The sequence below is a fragment of the Ambystoma mexicanum genome, chromosome 1q (assembly GCF_040938575.1).
Source record: "Ambystoma mexicanum isolate Mex_15411 chromosome 1q, UKY_AmexF1_1, whole genome shotgun sequence".
In the NCBI taxonomy this organism is placed as follows: Eukaryota; Metazoa; Chordata; class Amphibia; order Caudata; family Ambystomatidae; genus Ambystoma; species Ambystoma mexicanum.
In genome coordinates, this window is record NC_090922.1 from 692265107 (window position 1) to 692288383 (window position 23277).

The window sequence follows — 23277 nt, forward strand, 5'->3', positions numbered from 1 at the left end:
ATCGATATTCACAGGCAGTCAAAGTTGACCTTCCTAAAACTTCAAAGTACCAGAGGAAGGTTTCCTGTCCCACCTTATCTGGGGCCTAGGCTCTCTCTAACTGCTGCTGCGCCAGACAAACGCGGCAACCATCACAATAGTTTGGGTTTAATAATATGAGAGTGTTTACTGTACCAATTCTGCTTTGGGATTTAGCCAGGTATTTTCTTTTTTACTGTTGGCGTTGAGTAGTTTTTTTTTTCCCAGTTTCCAGCATTTTGGGACATGGATTCTTAAAGATTAACATTTCTGTCTTGCGAACACTTAAGCATAACTTGTTGCTTGTCACCTATACTTGGATTTCTAGCAAGCAAGTGACTAGACCATTCTGATTGCTGTGTTCTACTGGAAGTTTAAATACAATCACATGTGAAAAGTTAGAATGAGCTTGTGGCTGTTTCCATTTACATTAGCACTGACGAGTTGGGCCCTGTTAGGCAAAGTTTGTATGTAGTACCCTCTGGGACCACTACACACAACTACGACTACAGGTGTAAGTAAAACCAACCTTTGGTGTAAGTCTGTACCACACAGTTTTTGGTAGCGAGCTGAGCAGCCAGGCATATCTCAAGAGAGAATGTGAGCTTGTAAGGGTGATACACAAAGGTCTACAATGACAAATATTCAGATAGACACTTACACTCAAGGTTTCTTGGTAAAACACTTCTTAATTTATTACACAATCATTTATAAAGCATTCATTAAATAGGGCAACCAATATCACACAAAAACTATACTACAATACTGAATACTAAGCAGTTGAGCTCCCTTGAAATAGGAGCCAAATAACATTGAAGTAGGAGCAAAAAGGCATAACTTAATAAAACGAATATTACAGTTACTGTAAAACAGTGCAAATAGTTTGAGTTCACCAGAGGAGTTGATTCAATGCAATAGGTAGGCCAAAGTCAATGGGCTAGTGTCTTGTATAAGTAAAAATGGTTCTGGTATTTAAACGGAAAACTCTTTGCCACGGTTCTTAGAAGTAGTTCACGGAAGAAAGGTTTGTATGCCGGGTCCCAAGCTGACTAGGCCTGCAAGTTGCCAAAGTTCCACAAACTTTTGCAGTGAGAGGTAAGTTCTCTCGGTCGGGTTTTCACAGTACCTTATATTGAAGAAAAAGATGCAGCTGAAGACTTCTGTTCCTGGCAGTTCCTGCAGATCTCGCTGTTTCTGAGACTCAGTCATGGGGACAAGAGGGAGGATGTCGGGTGACTCCTGCACTGCACGGGGACTGGTTGCAAAGCTGGCAAAATGTCAAATCTTCGATTCCGGTTGCTGTTTCTTCAAGCACACAAGCTGGTGTCCTTCTCCCCGGTTAATCCTAACCAGCTCCGAGAATGGTATCCAGGTGGTTTACGAGTTGATTGGTCCCACCAACTCAAAGGAAGAAGTCGTCCTTGAAGGGGCTTCTCTGTCGAGATGAACGTGGCAAGTAGTCCAGTAGTTGCAGCAGTCCTCTTCCAGCTCGTCTTCGGTTCTTTTATTCCAGTGGTCGACTTTGCCTTCCAAGCCAAGAGACTTGCCTTTTAAACTGTTTTCTCCCATTCATTCCAGCCTAGCTGCCACTCACCCAGCAGGGTGGCTGTCCTTGCCGGACAGTCAGACAGCCACTCACGCCAGAGTGCATTTGGGCCTCCTAGGAGAATAAGCACAGGTAGTTCCGGGCACCTCCCTCACTTCCTGCCCACCCCAGACACTCGGATGCCAGAGGCAGTCTTCAGTCCTGAAGCCCGCCAAAGCATTGAAACAAAGGAACCAAACATAGATTGGCATGCAGAGACAAACACTAGAAGGACCTTTCCAAAAAGAAATGGTGAAAAAAGAAGACCGGGACCTGTTAAACAAAGGGGCTTAAGGCGTCATCTTGAAAAACATGGTTCCTGCGATTTTTAGCTACCGGTGTTCGCGGTTGGGAAAAATCATGGTAGTTCATTGTAAAACCACTGCCACCAGCCATTTCGATAGGAAAGGGTAGCATTTGTCGGCTGCATGAGTTTCTAGATATACGGGATACTAGGTAACCCCTCAGGCACTCTATTGTAAGATAGTGTGTGCTGGGTCTAGGAATTTAAAAAGACTAGTAAAGTCAATTTAACTTTACATTCTCTGGGAAACAGTAGTTTATCCCAGAGAAGGTATTTAAACCTTGAGACAGCCTAAAAAGCTTCCCTGTGTCACTGCACTCAGGGTGCTGTGTAACATACATGAAAAAATGATGCCTCTGGAGTTATCTTAAAACATCATAATCAAATGATACAAGAGTAAAACACACATCAAAATACATCATAGAGTGGGGAACAAAAGGGTCACACTCTCTCCAGTAAAAAAAAATCAAGTCCTCAAAATCCAGCAAAGTTGCTAAGGTGAAGGGAATTAGCACTTTTATGAGAATTCTTCCTGACAGGCCCACCCTGATGGGACAACGCAAGAGAGTGGCACTGTCTGAGATTGGAATTCTCCCAATTTTACTTGGCCAGTGCAGTCACAGAGGAAGGATTCTACCCCTCCGAGGGCTGTACCTTAGAGAGCTATAGTTGTGCGAAGGCGATTATCACGAATATTGTGATTTAATGATTTAGTTCCACGAGTATCAGAATTACTTATATTTTGGAGTCTACCATGGTAACCATTTTCTACCGCCATCGGTATAATTTCTGTGCTTCTATGAGCTCGGAAATCAACTTGTCTGTGCTGGAAGAGGAGTTTTCTTTCAGCGTTGAGGATGACTAGTATTTCCAGAAATCAATTTTAGGAAGGGAATCTAAAAAGTAGGTGGTAATTAGCTAGATTGGGGGGTCTGCATTTGTGTTTTTAAGGAGAAGGTTGTTGACTGTGGCTGAGTACCAACCCTTTTTAAAGAGAGAGTTGTAGACATCACTGATGCTTTTATGCCAGGGTTGCAATCTGAACCTTTAGGAATGAGTCTGGACACTAAGGGCTAGTTGCTCAAATCTTGTTTTTGTGACAGTGACCCCAATGCACTAATGCATCTCAAATAAGGAGCAGCCCAGTTGGCAAAAGGGCATCTGAATGAGGGCATCACATTTGTGCTCATTCACATGCCCTTTTCCTCCCTTTGTAAATTTGCGCAAATAAGGGGGCGTTTCAGGGCATTGAAAAATGCATCCTGAATTCAGACACAGGATTCACTTATAAATACACAGAAATAATGACCATCCCCGCACCTATGAGAACGGTCACAGGTTGAGGTGCAAATGATGACAGGGTCATTTCTGAACCTGTTTAAACCACGGCTGTCACCCTCGGATTTCCAGCCCCCAAACTATCTCCCAGTCCCTAATATATCATTTCTAACCAGACTTCTGTTGACATCTGCTGGTGTTCAGGTGCAGCTTCATGTCACATTCTGTCCATTTCCTGGTGATTGGCTGGAATCACCTGTATTCAAACATGTGTGAGGCCCTCTAACTGCACTACTACATGTAAAACCCACAGTTTGCTGCAAAATGCTTACAGGGTTGAAATGTTGCATCAAGTATAATTCAGTCTTTTGTTAGGGAATCACCCAAAAGGTCCAAAAAAAAGACTGATTTTGAGATTTGTCTGAATTTCAGCCGTTCGAAAATTCCGAGTGGCTGAAAAGTTCCCCCATTCAGTGGCAAGAGCTGTGGGGTGTGCCCTGAACCCTTGTTCACTATACTGTGAGTTGGGGTTGCAGGCATGTCCACCGCAGCCGATACAGTAAAAAATGTGCGTTAAAATAAAGGAAAGGACCCTGCAGCGCTGGTTCCCAATCACAGAAGTGAAAGGGAACAGGCGCTGCAGGGACAGAGCAAGTTGGCGGCACACAGCGAAGTGAGGTGCTGCAAGGTAAGTAGGGGGTGGAGGTTTGGGTGTGGGTGGGGCGAGGCAAAGTCTGACATGTTCAGGGGAGAGAAGCCCGAAAGTTATTTTTGGAAAAAACTTTTCAGCCACAGGGTTCCAACCCAAATCCTTTTATTTGCATTTGTGGTATCATTATAAGATTGATCTAACAATTACTTCCAATTCTTTATCAATAACATACCTGCCAGTGTTTCCAAAGACAGATTCAAAACCACCACCAGCATCATGGAGTGAATCAAGGAGTAGCGCTGTCGTCATGAATGTGAGCACTTGCGTGAAACAATCACATTTTATCATGAATGTTGGAGTCGATTTTCACTGCTATTCAGAAGGCACAAAACATCTGTACAGTTTTCTATGATTACAAAGAAATGCATAGATGTATTGCCCAAATTTGCATAATAAATACAGGAATTGACGAGAATTGTTTCACAGGTTACACCCTTCGCACATTTAAAGTAGTTGAGGGCAGGCACAGCACCTGTCAGATGACAGGACATGTCTTCCTCCACAGATAGCATAGATCATGGCTACTTATTATGTGACCCTCCGGATTTCTAGGACGTCAACTCCCATTAACCCTAGCCAGCACAGTCGTTGGAGAAGGATCATGGGAGTTGTGGTGCAAAAAATCTGGAACATGGGTACGCCTGTCCTAGATACATTTTCGTTCTTTGTTGTATAAAAACACAGCGAAATAAAAGGTTCGTTCGTCAAACTGCGCTCCTCATTAATGTGACTGCTAGCACACAATGGTCCATTCAAAGCCTTTTTCAGCTGCTCTTTCAAAAAAAATCATTCCGAGCCCAGCTTCGAGCATTTTTCCAGGCTAAAAGTGCACTTCCTCGTTGTCGGCACTGACTCCAGTCTTCATTGTGTCCCTCTCATTCACCCCCCCCCTTCCTGAAGCCACTCTCCGTCCTTTTCTCAACATTGAAATGCAATAAGCTATTGCAAAGGTTGCTAGTCTCAATAGAGTTACAAGGGGTGTGTTCGAAAACCGTATGATAAGTGGTATAAACTCTAGAGCCCGATGCATAATTAGGAGGTATTTAAAATACCACATGTGTTTACCCTTACTTCCATGCTCATGCGGAGGCCTCACATGTAATCTTCTCAGCAAGCCACTACCTATACAAGAGATGATTACAACTTTGCTCTGCTCTCTTGGCCTATCGTTAGTGATTCAGTATCCATTTAACAACGTGCTTTGAGCAGGTCATTAGTACTTAAAACTGTTAAGAAGACTACAACTACAAACACACAGTATTACCGATTGAGCTAACAGGGCAAAAAGAGACAACTGTAGCACCCTCTCCAATCAAACCAACAGTACTCGTCAGTCCTTTGCAGACAAAAACAAAATGTCTGCCAACATTCTGCCAAGTGCAGAGAGACTTCTCGCACCATCACAATTACAAAAAGTTGGCCTGGTGGCCAGTCACAGGAAAAATCAACCACTGAGTCTTAACAACCAAGACCACATCAGTAAAAAGCATCACTTTGCCTGCAATTTCTAGAGGAAACTTGCACTCAGGCAGGTTTACCGGGAACACAATGGGAACCTCACAGTGCCCAAAACTCCCAAATGAGCCTCAGTCGACTGATGACTTATCCTACTTGACCCCTTGTAGCTTCAATACACTTTCTCTATTTTTGTAATTAACCAACTACATTAGCCTTAAAAAAAAAATGAAAAAGGTTTTATTACATTTGCTTCCCCTCTTACTCTTGCTTTTTACCCTGCCGCTCAGGGTTTTAGACAGAAGCACTCAAATTCCCTGAGTATTACAAGCGTGGCAAGCACTGTATTTATATATATATATACACAAATAAACAATGTACAGTAAGAAGTTTGATTATCTCGGGTTTTCCCATAATTCATTGCTGACGAAGTAGCTGAACAGCCATTGGCTTTCTCACATGCTGTATTTTGGGGAGGTAAGATAATCACCCACTAGCAGATGAACAAGTTGTCCGCTTTTATTCGGCCTAAGAAAACTTGCTTAAGTGGCATGCCGCTCTCTCGTAATTTTTCACTCAGCAAGGTCTAACAACTGACGACCAAATGTAAATATAGATACCATACGACGACTGTAGTTAACAGGGAGTATAAACACTCAGGGCACTAGATTGTGAACTTTGTGATTTCCCTTTTTATATTCAAGCATTTACGTGTAGTTGTTAATGTTTGTTTCAAAATCAAAGTGATCCATGTTGTCCTGTGTGCATATTGTGAGTTGTTTCCATAGTTTTCATTGCATACAAGTCAGTGTTGTATGTCCAAAGCGAAACTTGAAAACACTATGAGCAGTAAAATATGTTTACATCCAAGTGGTTGTTGAGACATTAATCATACATGTTTTTATTACCCTTTTGATGTTTAATACTTGTTATGTGTGCAGAATAAAATGCGAATGAACACAGATCCCACTAGTGACCCAGACTAATTATATAGAAACAGATTAATTCAGAATCTTAAATAATTTTAGATTCCTCCCATGTGATAAAACTCCCTTATTTTGTTTTGTATATACCCACATGTCACATGAGTTAAGGGGTACCCAACAGTTTCATATAATATCTACCAACGGCTTATGTTCTGTACATATTGAGAATGGTCCTCACCACAAATAGGTCCAGAAGTAATTCACTCCCTACACACACACACACACACACACACACGCTAACAACTACATTTCTATTACTGAGTACTTAGAGTCTGGGGCTCATTCTGAGTTCCTTGGCATACCGCCGGTAATTCCAGTGGGATACCAGGGAACTATCGTACCATCTCTGCCACCCGAGATCACGGTATCACTGGGATATTACAGGCGGCAGATATGCTGGTAACTCCCCATTCTATGGAGTCCAATAGGACACCATGGGATGCTGTTGCCCAAATAATTCACACATTTATCTGCTGGTAGGGACTTGATCTACCAGAAGGGGAAAGACCACATCCAAATCAGGCTTGGTCCCACCCCAAAAAGGGGCAGCCCAGTCAGAACTGCGAGGTCACATCCTTTCTGCACAAAACCACAAGCCCCCCCTTCTGTAATGGCTTGGCAGGCTGAAGACCAATGGTCGGGAGGATTGCCCAGAGCAATGCCAGAGGTTAGGATTGATTCCAAACTTCCAGCCATCACCTCTTTTGTTTATCAACCCGAGTGGGGCAGGTATGCTCAGTTGTGGGTGCCGAGCCTGCTGGGCCCAGAGACCCAAGATACTCCTCACTGGTGACACTCAATGAGGCCGAAACATGTCTGGGGATGCTTGTGGTCTCGTGCAGAAGGGATGTGACCTAGCAGTTTGGGGTGGGACCAACTGTTATTTCCATATGGTCTTTCCCCTTCTGTAATGGCTTGGCAGGCTGAAGAAGGATGGTCTGAAGGTTTGCCCAGAGAAATGCCAGAGGTTAGGATTAATTCCAAACCTTCCAGCCATCACCTCTTTTGTTTTGCATAAGTCCTCTTTAATGCATGCATGATCAGGAAATGTGTTCGCTTTCTGCAGCTAAAGTACTGGATTTGATTAACCATGGCAACAGAGTCAGAATCACATACTTTCATTGCGGCTTAAACAAATAATGTTTACATCTCTCTCCTTGAAAGGCTAGAGGGGGTTAACCTAGTGGCCTAAAACACTTGGACGAATGTGGTCACTAGATATCTGACCCTTGACATCATCAGACACTTATATCATTTAAGGTATGTGAAAATGCGAAAAATAACATTCATAAGATGTATAATGTTCTTATTTCATCCTTAGGGAGTTGCAAGGATACGCTTTCCACAATCACCGGACCAACAACTCAGAATACGTACGGAAGAAATGAAGGTGCTTGGATGAAGGACCCCCTTGCAAAGGATGAAAAAATCTACGTCACCAACTACTACTATGGAAACAACCTCGTAGAATTCCGCAACATTGAAAACTTCAAACAAGGTGACATTTAGGTGCATGCTATTGTGACCCTTCACCCCCCTATTCATTAGGGGATCAGTATTCATACGCTTATTGACTCGGCTCCATAAGAAGAGGCCTACCTTGCTGTCGCTTGTAACATTTCCCCCTGTGGGCTTATGGACACCAAAGATTCCACAGAAATGGTTCTTTATGACTTTCGTGAAGAGTAGTCAAGAGGGATAATCCTAGGGTATTTAGATCCAAAATCTCAGGGAAAGTTTTCTTCCTGACTAGCACAAAAACCGCAGAACACAAATTTAAAAAATGTAAAAAGCAGGCCATGTGTGTCTTCCCTTAGTGTCTTTCATGTGTTTAGTGTACAGATGCTTGCGAAATGTTCACGTGTAAGATAAACATGTATCTGATAATGTTAGGGAAGAGCAACCGTTTTTGAGGATACAAACCCTTCTAAATTTTCGAAAGTCAGCTGCTGATTGGCTGTCGGCAGCTTGGAAACATTCTCCAGCTCACCACCCTTGACCATGTCCATCACATATTTCATTTTTTTTTTTTTTTTTAATGTCTTACCTCGCTTCTACAAGGGGGAAAGCGGGAGGTTACTGCTTCTTCATTGCTGTCGGTGCAAGCATGACCCTCACTGCCCCAAAAGTGGGGGCTATGAATTGTGGCAGACCAACACGCAGCAGATGATAGCTGAGAGAAAAGTAAAACGTGATGGGTGGAAATGCTTCAGCCAATGCTTCGTAACCAATGGGAGTTGTTCTAGGTTGTATTCTGCTCTGCGCTATTTTAGCGGGTATCTCTGATATGGAGCAGCCAAGATAGGACTGCCAGGGCATGCCACACTAGATGGGAACGCAAACCATCATAGAGAAATTATGGCCTTGTTGTACCTCAGCACTGAGATGCAGCTCTACTCCCTAAGCCCAGTGAGCTGGGGCCCACTTCTGTGCATACACCTCTTACTGGGTATACCGGCCCCAACTCCTGAAGTGAAGTGTCCACACATTGCATGGAAGGGTAAATACTTTAATACACCACCACGTTTCATACACAGGCGCTTCATCAGGGGGACAGTAAATGGCAAAAGAGCACTTCATTTTCCTAGTTTTGGTACTTCCTTGTCCTCACATCTGGACTCTAACAGGGTCATCACGAGTTGGGCGGTAACCATTAAATCCGGCAGTAACGCTATTACTGCCGCATTTAAGGGTCCGCCAAATCACGGGTTTGGCAGCATGTACCCCCAGCTCTGAGCTGTGGGAAATCCGCTGGGAATTTGCAGATTTTCGGTGCTATTGCCTTGTAGTAATACCGCCGGCGGTAATAGCACCAAAAATTCCCCATTGGGTTCAATGGGGAAAGGGGAATTCCCGAATGGGCGCAATGGGGAATGGGGAACTACCGTTCCGCCAAAGTCATGATCGGGCGCTAATTGCACCGGACCATTTGGCGCTAGCGCTATTAGCACAGGCTGTATCCCGGCAGGAATACCGCCAGGATACCACCCAGCTCGTGATGAGGCCCTAAGTCTTTCCGTTACTTTCACTTTGCCTCTCAATTATCACAATAGATTCTGGGAATTCTTCTGTTATGTACATAGGTGCTCTTCTTCCATTCACTGTGAAGGCTTGTAGACGGGTTGCAGACGAGGGCAGCACTGGTGCGCTTATCCTTCTTGATTTGACGGCAGCATTTGGCACAATCGATAATAAAATGCTACCAACCCGCGTAAAAGATCTGGGCATTAGGGATAACGCATTGACGTGGATTACTTCCTTTCTCCCCGATGAAGCATAAACAGTGGTTTTACCCACATATGAGTCAGCTAGGAGATCACTCACATGTGGAGTTCCCCAGGGTTCATCACTCAGTCCCATATTGCTTAATCTGAACATGAAACTACTGTCTGATTTGATTTGGCACTTTTGTACACCCTTTCACAATGTTGCTGACACCACCCAGCTGATGTTTCGGCTTATTTATAAAGATAAAGGTAACGCTGCCATTTTTAAAAACTGTCCACAACAAATAAATTTATGGATGACTTCCTACCGGCTTAAATAGAATGCACAAAAAATTGAAATTTTAATTTGCGACAATTCTCGTCCAAATTGCCAAGCAAACCCCTCTAATGCTAGTTTAGCCTCGTGTTCAATCACAGAAGCCTGGCCTGACCCTTATTGTCTTTCACGGTTGGGATCTTGCTCTACCCCTTCAGCTAAAGGAGTTTGGTTGGAGCCACATCCGGCTATGGATGCTAAGATTGAGGCAGTTTCACAGACCTTTTTGTTTCCGCTGCGGATTCGTAGAAGTATTTTTCTTTTTCACACAAGGTGCAGTTGGTCAATGCTTATGTTTCTAGCAGGCTGGATTTGTGCGCACTGCCTATCTAGTATTGCCGGAGAGTGTGTTACACAAACTCCAGATCATCTAGAATGCAGCCGCTAGAGAGTTACTCCATAGAGATCCCATCCGACCAGGTTTGCGTCAGTTACACTTCCCCCCTTCCCCCCCCCCCTAGAACGCTGTATCTATTTGAAAATGCTCGGCCTAGTACACACATCTTACTATTCCGGGCCCCTCCTTGTTCTTTCGAAATCACTTGCCACATTATGTACCAGGGAGACATCTCCGTTCAGCAACAACTGGTTTACTCACTGTTACAAGGTTCAGATACGTCAAATGGGGGTGGTCTGCTCTTTTTCGTTAAGGGCGGCCAAACTAGGAAATACCTTTCCTCTAAGAATGATCGAAACTAAATAGTATTTAGGTGCAAATTAAAAATGCAGTTGTTTTCTTAGTAAGCCACATACCTATACATTCTTAGGTTTCCGGTTCAACGTTTAGATGCCGGTGTTTGCGATTCTGCACTATACAAGTTATACCATACCATTATACCAGCATACCTTGATAATGCACAGGAAACGCATTGATGTATTATTGTTTGTAAACCTCCATGTGGTGTGTGTAGTCTCTTAACGTCAGTGCTTACATTTTTCATCCTGACCTGCCGGAATGACTGCAGATCAGCACTGGGACGACTCCTCCTGACCAACCAACCAGTCCAAATTGTCATCTTTGTACTGGTCGATCACTGGAAATGTAATTAGTGCACTGTGCATTAAGTGAAAATGTCAATGCAAAATGTACCTATTCCAGTGCCAAATTGCACACCGCTGGTGCAATTGATGTAATTGAGCCACAAAAAAGGTACGCATTGCAGCCCTTAACTTGGGTGATCGCCAACTTTTTGGTGCCAGAAAAGCAATGGAACAGTGAAAAACATTCCCACCCTAAAGAGTTCTGCTTGGTTCCTCCCACACTTTCCCACCCTAGAGTTCTGCTTGGTTCCTCCTACACATTCCCACCCTAAAGAGTTCTGCTTGGTTCCTCCCACACTTTCCCACCCTAGAGTTCTGCTTGGTTCCTCCTACACATTCCCACCCTAAAGAGTTCTGCTTGGCTCGCCCCACACATTCCCACCCTAAAGAGTTCTGCTTGGCTCCCCCCACACATTCCCACCCTAAAAAGTTCTGCTTGGCTCCTCCCACACATTCCCACCCTAAAGTGTTCTGCTTGGCTCGCCCCACACATTCCCACCCTAAAGAGTTCTGCTTGGCTCCCCCCACACATTCCCACCCTAAAGAGTTCTGCTTGGCTCCTCCCACACATTCCCACCCTAAAGTGTTCTGCTTGGCTCCCCCCACACATTCCCATCCTAAAGAGTTCTGCTTGGTTCCTCCCACACTTTCCCACCCTAGAGTTCTGCTTGGCTCCCCCCACACATTCCCACCCTAATGAGTTCTGCTTGGCTCCTCCCACACATTCCCACCCTAAAGTGTTCTGCTTGGCTCCCCCCACACATTCCCATCCTAAAGAGTTCTGCTTGGTTCCTCTCACACTTTCCCACCCTAGAGTTCTGCTTGGCTCCCCCCACACATTCCCACCCTAAAGAGTTCTGCTTGGCTCCTCCCACACATTCCCACCCTAAAGTGTTCTGCTTGGCTCCCCCCACACATTCCCATCCTAAAAAGTTCTGCTTGGCTCCTCCCACATTGCAGCATAGGCCCGCGTGCAAAGTGGGCCCTGGATTTGTGGGAATTGACACAATGCGTATGTTTGGTGTGAGACAAGCAACAGCCAGATCTACATTTCAATCTAAACAAACTTTGTCCACAATAAATGTGATTCTTGTTTAAATGGTTGAAGCTCATGAGCGCAGCAGAACATTGCCCCAACCCGATCCCCATAGGTACACTTTCCTGGAAAGAGGCTGCCTCGTAAGATATCATTACAAAACCATGTACATTAAACATGGCTTGGTTTGCCTCCTTCAGGGCCCATCTTTACCCTTGTGGAAGTGCTGAAAATGTTAAGTGATGCCATATTTATGTGTTTAAGTCGCTTGCATTGATCGGAGTTCCCAGAAGCACGTATGGGGCAGGCATAGCACTGCAGGTAATTGGTCCCAGGCAGCTCTATGTTGCTGCTGTGAACGTTCCCTGCTGGAAGGCCTTGTTCTTGGTACATGCGTTGTTAGGGCTTTATTTTCCTTCAGTGACGTATTTCATTCTGATTACATAGTTGTAACTCTTCAGATGCAATGTTACTGAAGATTATGCTCTCTGCATAATGTAATAATGCTTCAGAGGCATAACCAAATCCCACCCTGGTCCGCCCTATTTCATACAGTCAGGGGCGTGGCTAGGTTTGTAAAAGATCCGGAGCTACGCTAATGGCAGGACTGTCGGCACCCGGGGCTATAGCTCCCACAACCTTCTTTAGCGATGCCTCTGCATACAGCACTTCTGAATCACTCGGGATGAAATGCAAAGGTCGGGTTTGAAACCCATCCATTTGTGCTGGCTGAATCACCTTGACCTGCCCATTGCCGCCCGCCACGGCACTTTGAAATCCAAGTCATCGTTGAGGTTCTGGATACCTCACTTGACTGTCAACGTATCCTTTTGCTCCAGGTCCCGCGGGGCACTTTCAGCATCACCTCCCCCCTTTGGCTCCTTGAACCCAAACCCTTGCCAAGTTTCAGGTCAAACTGCTGCAGATTGTAATCGCAGTCCAGTTCAACCGTCTGCATGGCCTGGAGTGGCCCAAGGAAGGCGGAGAGACAAGATTGACTGCTCTGGAGCCAGGTTTGGGGTCCATGGTGTTTTCTCTCTGACTTCAATACTGATTAGGGTGATACCCACCAAAGTGTCAATCAACTGGGAGAAGAATGTTATTTGGACCAGATCTCCTTGGAACCTTTCACTGGTGTTCAGCAGGAGGTCGGGAAATGAAGGCACTTGTTTGGCGGATTCAGCTCCTATTGGCAACTGTCCAGGAGCAGCATCAGTTGGGCTTTCTATGGCTTTCCTTGATGTCTAAGTCATTCTTGGACTATCACTCGCAATTTCCTTCAGTCTTCCTCCAAAATCAACGAAGTAAACATTCGTTTTTCAGTCTGAATATTTAATGTAACATTTTACTGGACTGTTTATTCCTCAATCCTACCACTGTGCAACAGTTGTGAGGTTAGGTTTTATAATGACATTTGTCCAAGAACACTAGGCATGGAAGGTCTTAAAAGTCTGCTACACTAAATCCTTTAATCAGGGAAAAGATTAGCTGTAGGTCAACTGGTCAGAGCACTTTCATAAGTTAATGCAATTATGGCATTCCAATCTTGTTTTTTTTTCTCCAGCTGATCTACTTTCTATTTCTATTGATTGCTTCAGTATTACCTCCTATTCTTTTGTTCTGGATGGATCTTCTGGTAAACATGATATACTGTAAAACTGTTAGGCATTTTTATGGGTGGTAATAACATCGTTCTTTTCTCCACATCCCAACATGCCTTATGGTTGGGTTGTCAGATCTCCAAAGCCCACACCTCTTTATTCTCCAGTTAGACATTCCAGCTGATGTTTCACTTCTGAAAAAACACTATTTTACGAGACCTCCCTAGATAAAGGTTTTCAACTCTAAGCACACTCATGGAATGTGCGTTTCTGTAGTCTGGGTCACAACTAGGCAGGGAGAGAACACTGAGAATCATGTGTCAGAACATAACACTGCTGCTTTAATGTTCAAATGGGCAGAGAAAGGGATAGGTTTAACACAAATGTAGGAGGACATACTCAGCCCTTTCACATTCTTCCTAATACCTCTTCCACAGCCTGTAGGATGAGGGAACTACTGCCCCAAGCAATTATTGGGTAATCCGGAGGTGTTTCCCAGAAATTTTGGTGAGCAAGCGCTTATTCCTAGGTAGCTTGCTTAACTTAAACTGAGAATGTGTCTTCACACTAACTTCCCTTTTCTCAGTTTGCAATGCGGTGGGTGTTTCAGTCTCGGTGGAACTGCAATCCCCAGGGCTAGATGGTGTGTCCTCCTCACAAGAAGCAAAGGACGAGGGCGATCCATTTTTCTGTCGGGAGCTCAGATGATGAAGTGTAAGAAGAGGCAGAGTCAGCGGTTGGGTCTCTAGTGGAGGGGTCCGCATTGACAGGGGCATTATGTCTCATATAGGTAAAGGTAGTTGGAGTGATCTCCCCAGGCCAGCCTTAGTGGAAATAATCCTGCCACTTAGTTTTCAATGTTACATAGTGCACTTTTGTGCTCCTCTACCTTTGCTGGTGAATGTGATCTAACTGTGGATTAGACCTAAGGTTGCAGGCCCTATCCCATCCCACTTCTGACACTGTTTGTCACAAATTGTGAGGAACAGAACCCCTTGGCAAACATATGTGCCAACTGAAGACATGTGTTTGGGGTGAAAAGTAGAAGAAGGAGGAGCTCAATACATACATTGGAAAGGACTATTTGGTATTTGTCAGTTCTCCACACCAAAGAACCATTCACTTCTGGCAGATCCTCCTTGGTTAGTAGTAGAAAGTTGTTGGGCAATAGGTCTCAATTCAGCTATGCCCCATGAAATTCTTGTGGTGGGTTGGAAGATATCCTTTATTATAGGCATGCAACTCAAAGGAGGTGAACATGCACAAAATAAGTCAAGGGAAGGGCTTTGTCTAAAGGGCCAGGGGTCAGCGCCCAACCTAGTCCAGTTTCTGCATAAACTCCTGGGTGTCCACATAGGACAGTGTCACTGAAGTCACTCACAGTCAAAGGGTATTTAGAGTGGCCCAGCACACTTCTTTCTCAAAGACGGTGTCCTCATTGTGGCTTGTGTCTATGTCCTGGCTGTTGTCTTTGGCTTTATCTTGACTTGGACCTGTCTCCCAGTGTAGTTTCTATCAGGTTGTTGTCCTGGATTGTAGGAAGAGGCAGCGGCCTGTATGGAACTCTTCTTTCCCTGGTGAGTTTGTTCAGGTTGGGCTGGTAGGTATTCTCCCCGCACTAGGTGCTCGCAGGTAAGATTTACTCAGCCCCACTTTTCGTGCTGAAGGTTAGCAAGACTTCTTCTTTATTCGGGCTGGTGGTCTTGCAGCTGCCAACAGGGTCTGGAATAGAGCCCTCAGTTGGATCCATCCTTACTCCTCAGGGATATAGGAAGTGGCCCCTGCGAGTCTCTGGACGCAGGCTCTCTGCAGGACTCTCTACCTACCTTTACCCGGCCTTAATTTGAAACAGGCTTCTCCAGAGCTCAGTCTCCACTGATGTATTCCACTCCCATTCTCATTTCTCGCTACTGATCGACCTTCTTGGCTTCGCCAACACAAGTGCTGCTTTCCTGATTCTCCTCCTTCATGTCTTTCCCTCACTATTTGGCCCCCCTGGCTTTGCCAGAATAAGTTCTGCTCACTTGATTTGCTCTCTCTAGCTCTCCTCACTACAGTGCAACTCTCTCTCAGGAATGCCGTTCTATCACCTGCCAAGTCCTGAGGCTTCTGCCTCTTTTTATAGAGATGCTGATAGAGTGATTGAAATAATGAGGACTCTGATTTCCTGTTCCTTTTCTCCTTTGGATTTGTGCATTGGTATTTGCCCTGTCTCAGTGGTTCTACCCCCTCCACATTGGTGTGACTAGTCTTTGTGATTCCCTTCAGGTGTTGGGAATTTGTGATACTTGATGATTGGCACGTGCCTCAGCCCTCCAGATCCAAGGTGGTGAATACCCTGTCCACAATGTTGGAATGAGGTGGTGTGAACATGGCGGCACCCAGGCCCAGAGGGTCAGATTCTCCACATCCCTGTGAATGTCCTTCCTTTCTGTCAGCATTTCTGCATGGAGGGTATTCATCCTTTGCTTGTGCACCCCAGCTCTACGTAGGGACCTGCCACAATGGGCAAGAGAAACAGAAAGATCATCGACACCTGCTGCATATGCAAATCAGTGGTTACAGAGTCAATTCGTGAAGGGCTTTCCCCTTCGGAACACAGATTTCGGTTTTGGTTCTAAAGATACAGCCTTGTTCTACCCACTCGAAAAACATATTCAGCTTGTATTCACCTGGTGTCACTTTACTCCTGGAGGAACTCACAGTATCCCTGATTTCGCCAAGGAAGAGCTGGGGGATCACTGGGGCATCCTCCTTACACAACCTTCAAGGGTCGCATCATGGAGTGGGTGGCTATCTCTGGAACGCAGAGTACCCCAGCCTCCTTCATGGGTCACATCATGCGGTGGGTGGCTATCTCTGGAACCCAGAGTACCCCAGCCTCCTTCATGGGTCACATCATGCGGTGGGTGGCTATCCCTGGCACCCAGAGTACCCCAGCCTCCTTCATGGGTCACATCATGCGGTGGGTGGCTATCCCTGGCACCCAGAGTACCCCAGCCTCCTTCATGGGTCACATCATGCGGTGGGTGGCTATCTCTGGAACCCAGAGTACCCCAGCCTCCTTCATGGGTCACATCATGCGGTGGGTGGCTATCCCTGGCACCCAGAGTACCCCAGCCTCCTTCACGGGTCACATCATGCGGTGGGTGGCTATCCCTGGCACCCAGAGTACCCCAGCCTCCTTCACGGGTCACATCATGCGGTGGGTGGCTATCCCTGGCACCCAGAGTACCCCAGCCTCCTTCACGGGTCACATCATGCGGTGGGTGGCTATCCCTGGCACCCAGAGTACCCCAGCCTCCTTCATGGGTCACATCATGCGGTGGGTGGCTATCCCTGGCACCCAGAGTTCCTAAGCCTCCTTCATGGGTCACATCATGCGGTGGGTGGCTATCACTGGCACCCAGAGTACCCCAGCCTCCTTCATGGGTCACATCATGCGCTGGGTGGCTATCCCTGGCACCCAGAGTTCCTAAGCCTCCTTCATGGGTCACATCATGCGGTGGGTGGCTCTCCCTGGCACCCAGAGTACCCCAGCCTCCTTCATGGGTCACATCATGCGCTGGGTGGCTATCCCTGGCACCCAGAGGTCCTAAGCCTTCCCTATGGGTAACACGCCGATGATCTCATCACACCAATAAAAAGAAAACAATGCATCAAAAAAGTTGCAATGATAACCCGTGGACATCAGAGGCTCACTTCCTTTTTGCACTTTGCTCCCTTCCTTCTTTCTTCCTCTTTCTCTCATGTTTTAAAATGTTACTCTTTATATTCATCCACTCACCCCCTCCTTTAAACCTAACTCAGCAGATAACGATATATGTATTGTTCTGTGATTTTACTGTCAAGAATAACATAACAATATGATACACAGTGGATATGCTTGAAGGAATGTGATTAGGAATGCAAAGGAAAGAAACATTTGATAGGAAACCCTGCAAGTGAGAATGTACATAGACAACAGCTATGCATTTCTGAGCCACCGCTATCCAACGCACACATTCCTCCTAATGCCACCCTAACCTCCGCCTCAGGTAAATGGCAATATTTCAAGTCAGCTAGAAGATCAATGCAGGGATGGACTCTCCAGCATGGGGCCATTAAACCTTATATAAAGGAACATATTACTCTTTATAAATGTATCCACAGACGCTTTAGACCATAGCTGTGCAGCAACAGCAACGGTAGGAAATTAGCAACATCGATGCTACCAGGTTGAACATCTATATTAGGAAAAGTATTCCATTATTTCACGGTCAGCAAGGCAATTTCTTGTTTTCTGTTCAAATGCAAAGATGTTTGCTTGCAATATATTTTGCAAACATATGAAGAGCAAAAGCTTTGTTATCCAGAAAGCTCAATTAACCTATTAGAGTTGAAGATGATAAAAGGATAAGAAAGTACAAGAGTCTGGATAACCCAACATTCCGGATGATATTGCGCCGGTAAATAGAGCAGAAGTACAGGATGCTTTGTGATATAGCACTTTTGCTCTATGACCTGCCATTGTCCAATTCAGAAAGCCCTCATTCTATTAGCCAACATTTCTTGGTATCTGGCACCCTTGATTCTCTCAAGATTTGCATGTATTTGAAAATATATGAATATAAGATCCTGTTCATTGTGCTATGCAATCCCCAGTGAGGTTTCAAAACATGATACATGATACATATTGCCATGTGCACATTTTAAAATGTTTATCTTACCCCCGATAGGTCGATGGAGCAACTCTTACAAACTTCCGTACAGCTGGATCGGAACCGGCCACGTAGTATACAATGGAGCCTTCTATTATAATCGAGCTTTCACACGCAACCTCATCAAGTATGACCTGAAACAAAGATATGTGGCTTCCTGGTCCATGCTGCACGATGTGGTCTACGAGGAGGCGACACCTTGGAGGTGGAGGGGCCACTCGGATATCGACTTTGCCGTGGATGAAAATGGGCTGTGGGTCATTTACCCAGCTTTCGATGACGAGGGCTTCCAGCAGGATGTCATCGTACTCAGTAAGCTCAACCCCATAGACCTCACCACCACGAAAGAGACCACGTGGCGCACCGGTCTGAGAAAGGACTTCTACGGGAATTGTTTTGTGATTTGTGGGGTGTTATACGCTGTCGACAGCTACAACAAAAGGAATGCCAACATCTCCTATGCCTTTGACACCCACACAAACACTCAGATCATCCCCCGACTTTTGTTTGAGAATGAGTACTCCTACACTACGCAAATTGATTACAATCCAAAAGACCGCCTGCTCTACGCGTGGGACAACGGACATCAAGTCACGTATAACGTGATTTTTGCATACTGAGAACGCACAGGACTTTTCTAAAGTGCCACCAGCACCTTTCCTTTTGTTTTGTACAAAGTTAAGAGTAAATGACGTTTTATATGTTCTCGTGTGGATTGTGGATCGGTCCACCCAGTCTTTTTAAAAAGATTTCTTTGTATGTAACCTGCTTCTGGTTTATATTAAAATGCATTTCTTGTTGGGGGAATTCACTAGGGGGAAGGCTGGTTTCTCTTTTATTGCCAATTGAAAAGTTCAGCCATTATTGTACAACACTTTGAGCATTTTATCTCCGAAACAGCAATCGCATCTGCACAGAGATTCCAAACAAAACAAGGAGCACATATTTGTCTCAAGAATAATAAATAAAAGGTTTTGATTAAAAGTCTACGGAAAGGAACATTAGCTTTTCTGCCAACAAACAGGTCAGCAAGATATAGGCCAAACTGCAAAGCAGTTGGACTGAAATCCTGTTCTGCATGCCGCGTTCACACGAGCCCATAGCCCAATGGCAGGTTTCCTAGCTCAGCGATCCTCCATCTTGTAAGTAAAGCTCACCAGCTCAGTACAATTCACATACTGAAACCTGCGCTCCGTGCAAACCGCCGCACTCCCGCAACCGGCATGTAGCCCTGTTTCGCAACCTCTGGAACACGTTGCAGTGCCTGTCAAGCATTCATAGATAGCGCGGTGTTTGCCTCCTTGCAAATCCTTTCTCTTTCGAAGCAGATGCATTCTAAACACAAGGGCACAGCGTGCTTCTAGAAAATGCCTGGGTCTAGGGAGTCGCCGCTCATCAAACATCAGGCAGCGAGTTCACACATTCACAATTATCTGTGCTTTTCCAAAACATGTAATGCTGCTGACCTTTAAAGGTTTAACATGAAAATGTCTTATAATAGTGGCAACTTCATTGCACTACATGTGCGCGCACAACTGCTTCGGTCCCTTTGTGCCATCTGGTGACGTACTGGCATCCTTGTCTCATGTTTGGTGGATGACTGCTTTCTGTCTCACGTTTCCACATTAAAGTATTTTGTGTAACTTTTCATTTTCCTTTTTAATACAATATACGTGATGGTTTCAAATGGGAGCGAGGGGGTGTTGATAGAGTGAAGACCTGGCCCCGCACAGTGCAGGCCACACATTTCTGAACTAGAGGCTACCAAAGTGGCCCAGAATGTCTTTTGAGTTCCACATCCCATTAATCATTGTACCATGTGTTAAATTGTCTTGTCCCCATGTCATCCAGTGGTCCGAACATGAGACTCTTTGCCCCTGCTACATGTGGAGAGGTAAATACTAGTTGTCATAGTGAGTGGCTACCAGAAGGCAATTTTAGTTTGACGCATTCCCAATAACAAATTAATTGTAAAAAAGTACAGTGTATGTTGCCCCTTTGGATGGCCTGGGGACTGTATTTGCAGATCTACGACCGAAAATGTGGAAATCAATTTATATTATGCCACCAGCTTTGAGCCACACTGGTGTCTAGGTTTTTTCAAGGTTGCTTAACCCGTTCACTGCCACACACACCCCCTGCCATGCCAAAAATAAATAATCTGGGGCTCTAGCCTAAGGACTTTCATATTGGCCTCCCAGCACCCACCCCACCAATGTAGGATGTGTATATGTCTTGAAGGCAATCAAAGAATGAATAAAGGTTCTTTTGTTTGGTGTCTCAGATTCTGCATCATCAGTCTGTCTGGCAATATGAGAATCCACATCCCCCCCAGTGAAGAACACAAAGATGATATTGAGATAGTTCTAGTGGTGGTCTGTCCCTAAAATGCCCTTCTTATCATCCCTCGTGTGTCTGTTTGGCAGACAGTGGCTTGGTTTGGTTGCTTGGCTGGGTCTTTTTTCGGGGCGTTTGACTTCGTTAGTTTCATTGTTTACACTTCTCGAGCCAGTTTTAGACCGGAGATTTCCAATCCTCTGGATGAAATGTCATACAGCGCTTGGCCCATGATTCTTCTTTTCCTATTAAACCTCATACTGGGATACTCATACCCTGCATACTGTTACTGTTGATGCTGTTTATCAGCAGGAGGTGCCATGTAAATGCCATTATCTACATAGACATTGAACCCTGCTTGCCAACTGAATGCGGCTCACAGTGGATAGAGGGCATTAGTTGAATCCTGAGATGGTGGCTTACCATCCTCCAAAACCAATGACCAATCTGTATCTTCATTTAGGTTCTTTCAGCCCTCAGCATCCATTTTTCACAGATGGCCACCCTCACAATCCTTCGCTGCTTCTATTGCTTCCGATGCCCTCCATTTCATAGCAAGTGATCCCACCGATTGAAACCGCAATGCCTACCATATTAGTGGCTCTATGAAGCGTGTCCCTTAAGACATCTCCCCCGCGAGCTCAACCTGATTTAGCAATGGCAAGATGGCGTCCATGTGAACTATTGTCTGTGAACAGTGCATAACATAGTTGGAGGTGTGATGCTTCACTAAATAATGTTCTTGGGGGTACATCACTTTAGCAAATCATGCAGTTTTGGGTATGCCACATTAATAAGGCCCCATAGTAGCTTGAAAGTCTGATCTCCTCTTGCATGTACTGCACGAGTGCTTTCTCAAAGCCAATTCTCTTTTCTTCCTTCCAGTTTTCCAGGTTTGGGATTACATTCTCCCATAGCGAAGACTTGTTGGCTCACGGTTGGATCAGCTTAACACCAACAAACTAACTTTTTCATCTTGCAGCAGGATATGTCTGTTTATTTCATTCTCACTACAACATAGCTTCAAAATGGCCAAAACACCTTTCCGGTAGGCAGTTCAGGGGATTTTGAGGGAATATAATAAAAAGAAGTGATGTAATAGAATAAAGAGAAGCAACCTTTTTATTGCTCTGGGGTCATACGCCCATAATGTTTGGGTGTTTCTTCCCACAAAGAAAGCATGTTATTCTCTACTTTACTTGAAAGGGTGACAAGATGGACAGCAAAATGCCTTTAAGAAGAATTCCAACAAATGATGATATGTATTTCTGTCTAAACATTCACACATAGGCACACATAGGCAGATTCCTTTGTAGAAGTCCAGAAACATTTGAGGAACAATGGATTTTCAGTTTAACTGTCAGTCACTAAGTACTCTCTATACACACTTCTGGAAACAGGCCACACCAATGCAGGCCAGCTTATGGCGTTCCTCCATATTGCATTTAATGGAAAAGGAAATCAGAATTAGTTACACACCATTGTGTTTGTACAATACAAGTCCTTCCTGTAGGTGCCCAACATTGTGAATGCCTTAATTCACTCTCTGGGTCACACTTCTCTGATTGAGGAGGAAAGAGGAGTACGGTGCTGATGGCGCACATTTTGGCCTCAACATTGCCTGCCAATAATAGAGGAAACCGGAAACTGCAAAGGATTATGATCTTGCAACTTGAATGACTCAAGTAAATAGGTATGGGGTTAGGCTTGAGCGAATTAGGGAAATCACAAATTATACATGAAAAACGACCAACAAAATTTCAAAAATCAGTTTTCTCCAACATACGCAAACAGGCTCTGATACGCCTGCGATACGCCTGCCATTAAAAAAGAAACATCGAAACACTGAGGATATGGCTAGTTTCCGTCCAATATCACAGCTTCCTTTTCTCAATAAACCGCTTGACAGAGAGGTTACTGAACCACCTACCGATTCTGAGGAGACATAGGGCATTCTTAACACTGCTCAAGTGGGCTTCATGACAGGCCACTTTACAGAACTATTAACAACCACTATCTTGGACAGGATTCAGCTAAAGGGCCATGCAGGTGAGCTCGATTGATTGATCCTACGAGATCTTTTGGCCACAATTTAGATGATGGACCACCAACAGTTGAACATGTAGCTCAAACATGTTGGCTTGATAGCCGCCATTATCAGCTTGATATCCTTCTATATTACTGGCCATTCTCAGCTTGATATCCTCCTATATTACTGGCCATTCTCAGCTTGATATCCTCCTGTATTACTGGCCATTCTCAGCTTGCTCAACTAGTATCTTTTCCTCGCTACCAAGACCATTGTTATTTGGTGTGCCACAGGGATCGCCCCTGTCGCCGTTACTATTTAGGTTAAGTGAAGTAGCTTCTACTTTTTAAAATATGCTGTCAACCAGATAATGTGTGAGCTAAGATAGTGTCCTCCTTAAGGTGACTATGCATTATTTCTGCCATGTTTAAATCCATTATACTACAATGTACTGCAATACGAGATGGTACAGACAAGAGCAGTGATCGAAGTGTATGAAAATAAGTAGTGGAACTATGTTCCCTGCTGGCCTGCTCCGCTCCCCACTAACCCCTTCTCCCCACCCCCTCCCAGACAGAATGCAAACCCCCAAACAGATGTGCCTGCTGTTTAAGTGTACGTTCAGTGCAATGCGCTTCTTCTAAACTTTTAT

At 44.9% G+C, this 23277-nt stretch overlaps 1 protein-coding gene across 1 annotated transcript in view; it reads left to right on the forward strand.

Annotated features, from left to right (window-relative positions):
* Positions 1-19907, forward strand: part of OLFML2B (olfactomedin like 2B) — a 491370-nt gene extending 471463 nt beyond the window's left edge. The window contains exons 7-8 of the mRNA XM_069641286.1: positions 7660-7836; positions 18278-19907. Of these exons, the coding sequence (XP_069497387.1) occupies positions 7660-7836; positions 18278-18879 (779 nt within the window). The 3' untranslated portion in view covers positions 18880-19907. The remainder of the gene's footprint in view (positions 1-7659; positions 7837-18277) is intronic.
* Positions 19908-23277: the final 3370 nt, after the last annotated feature.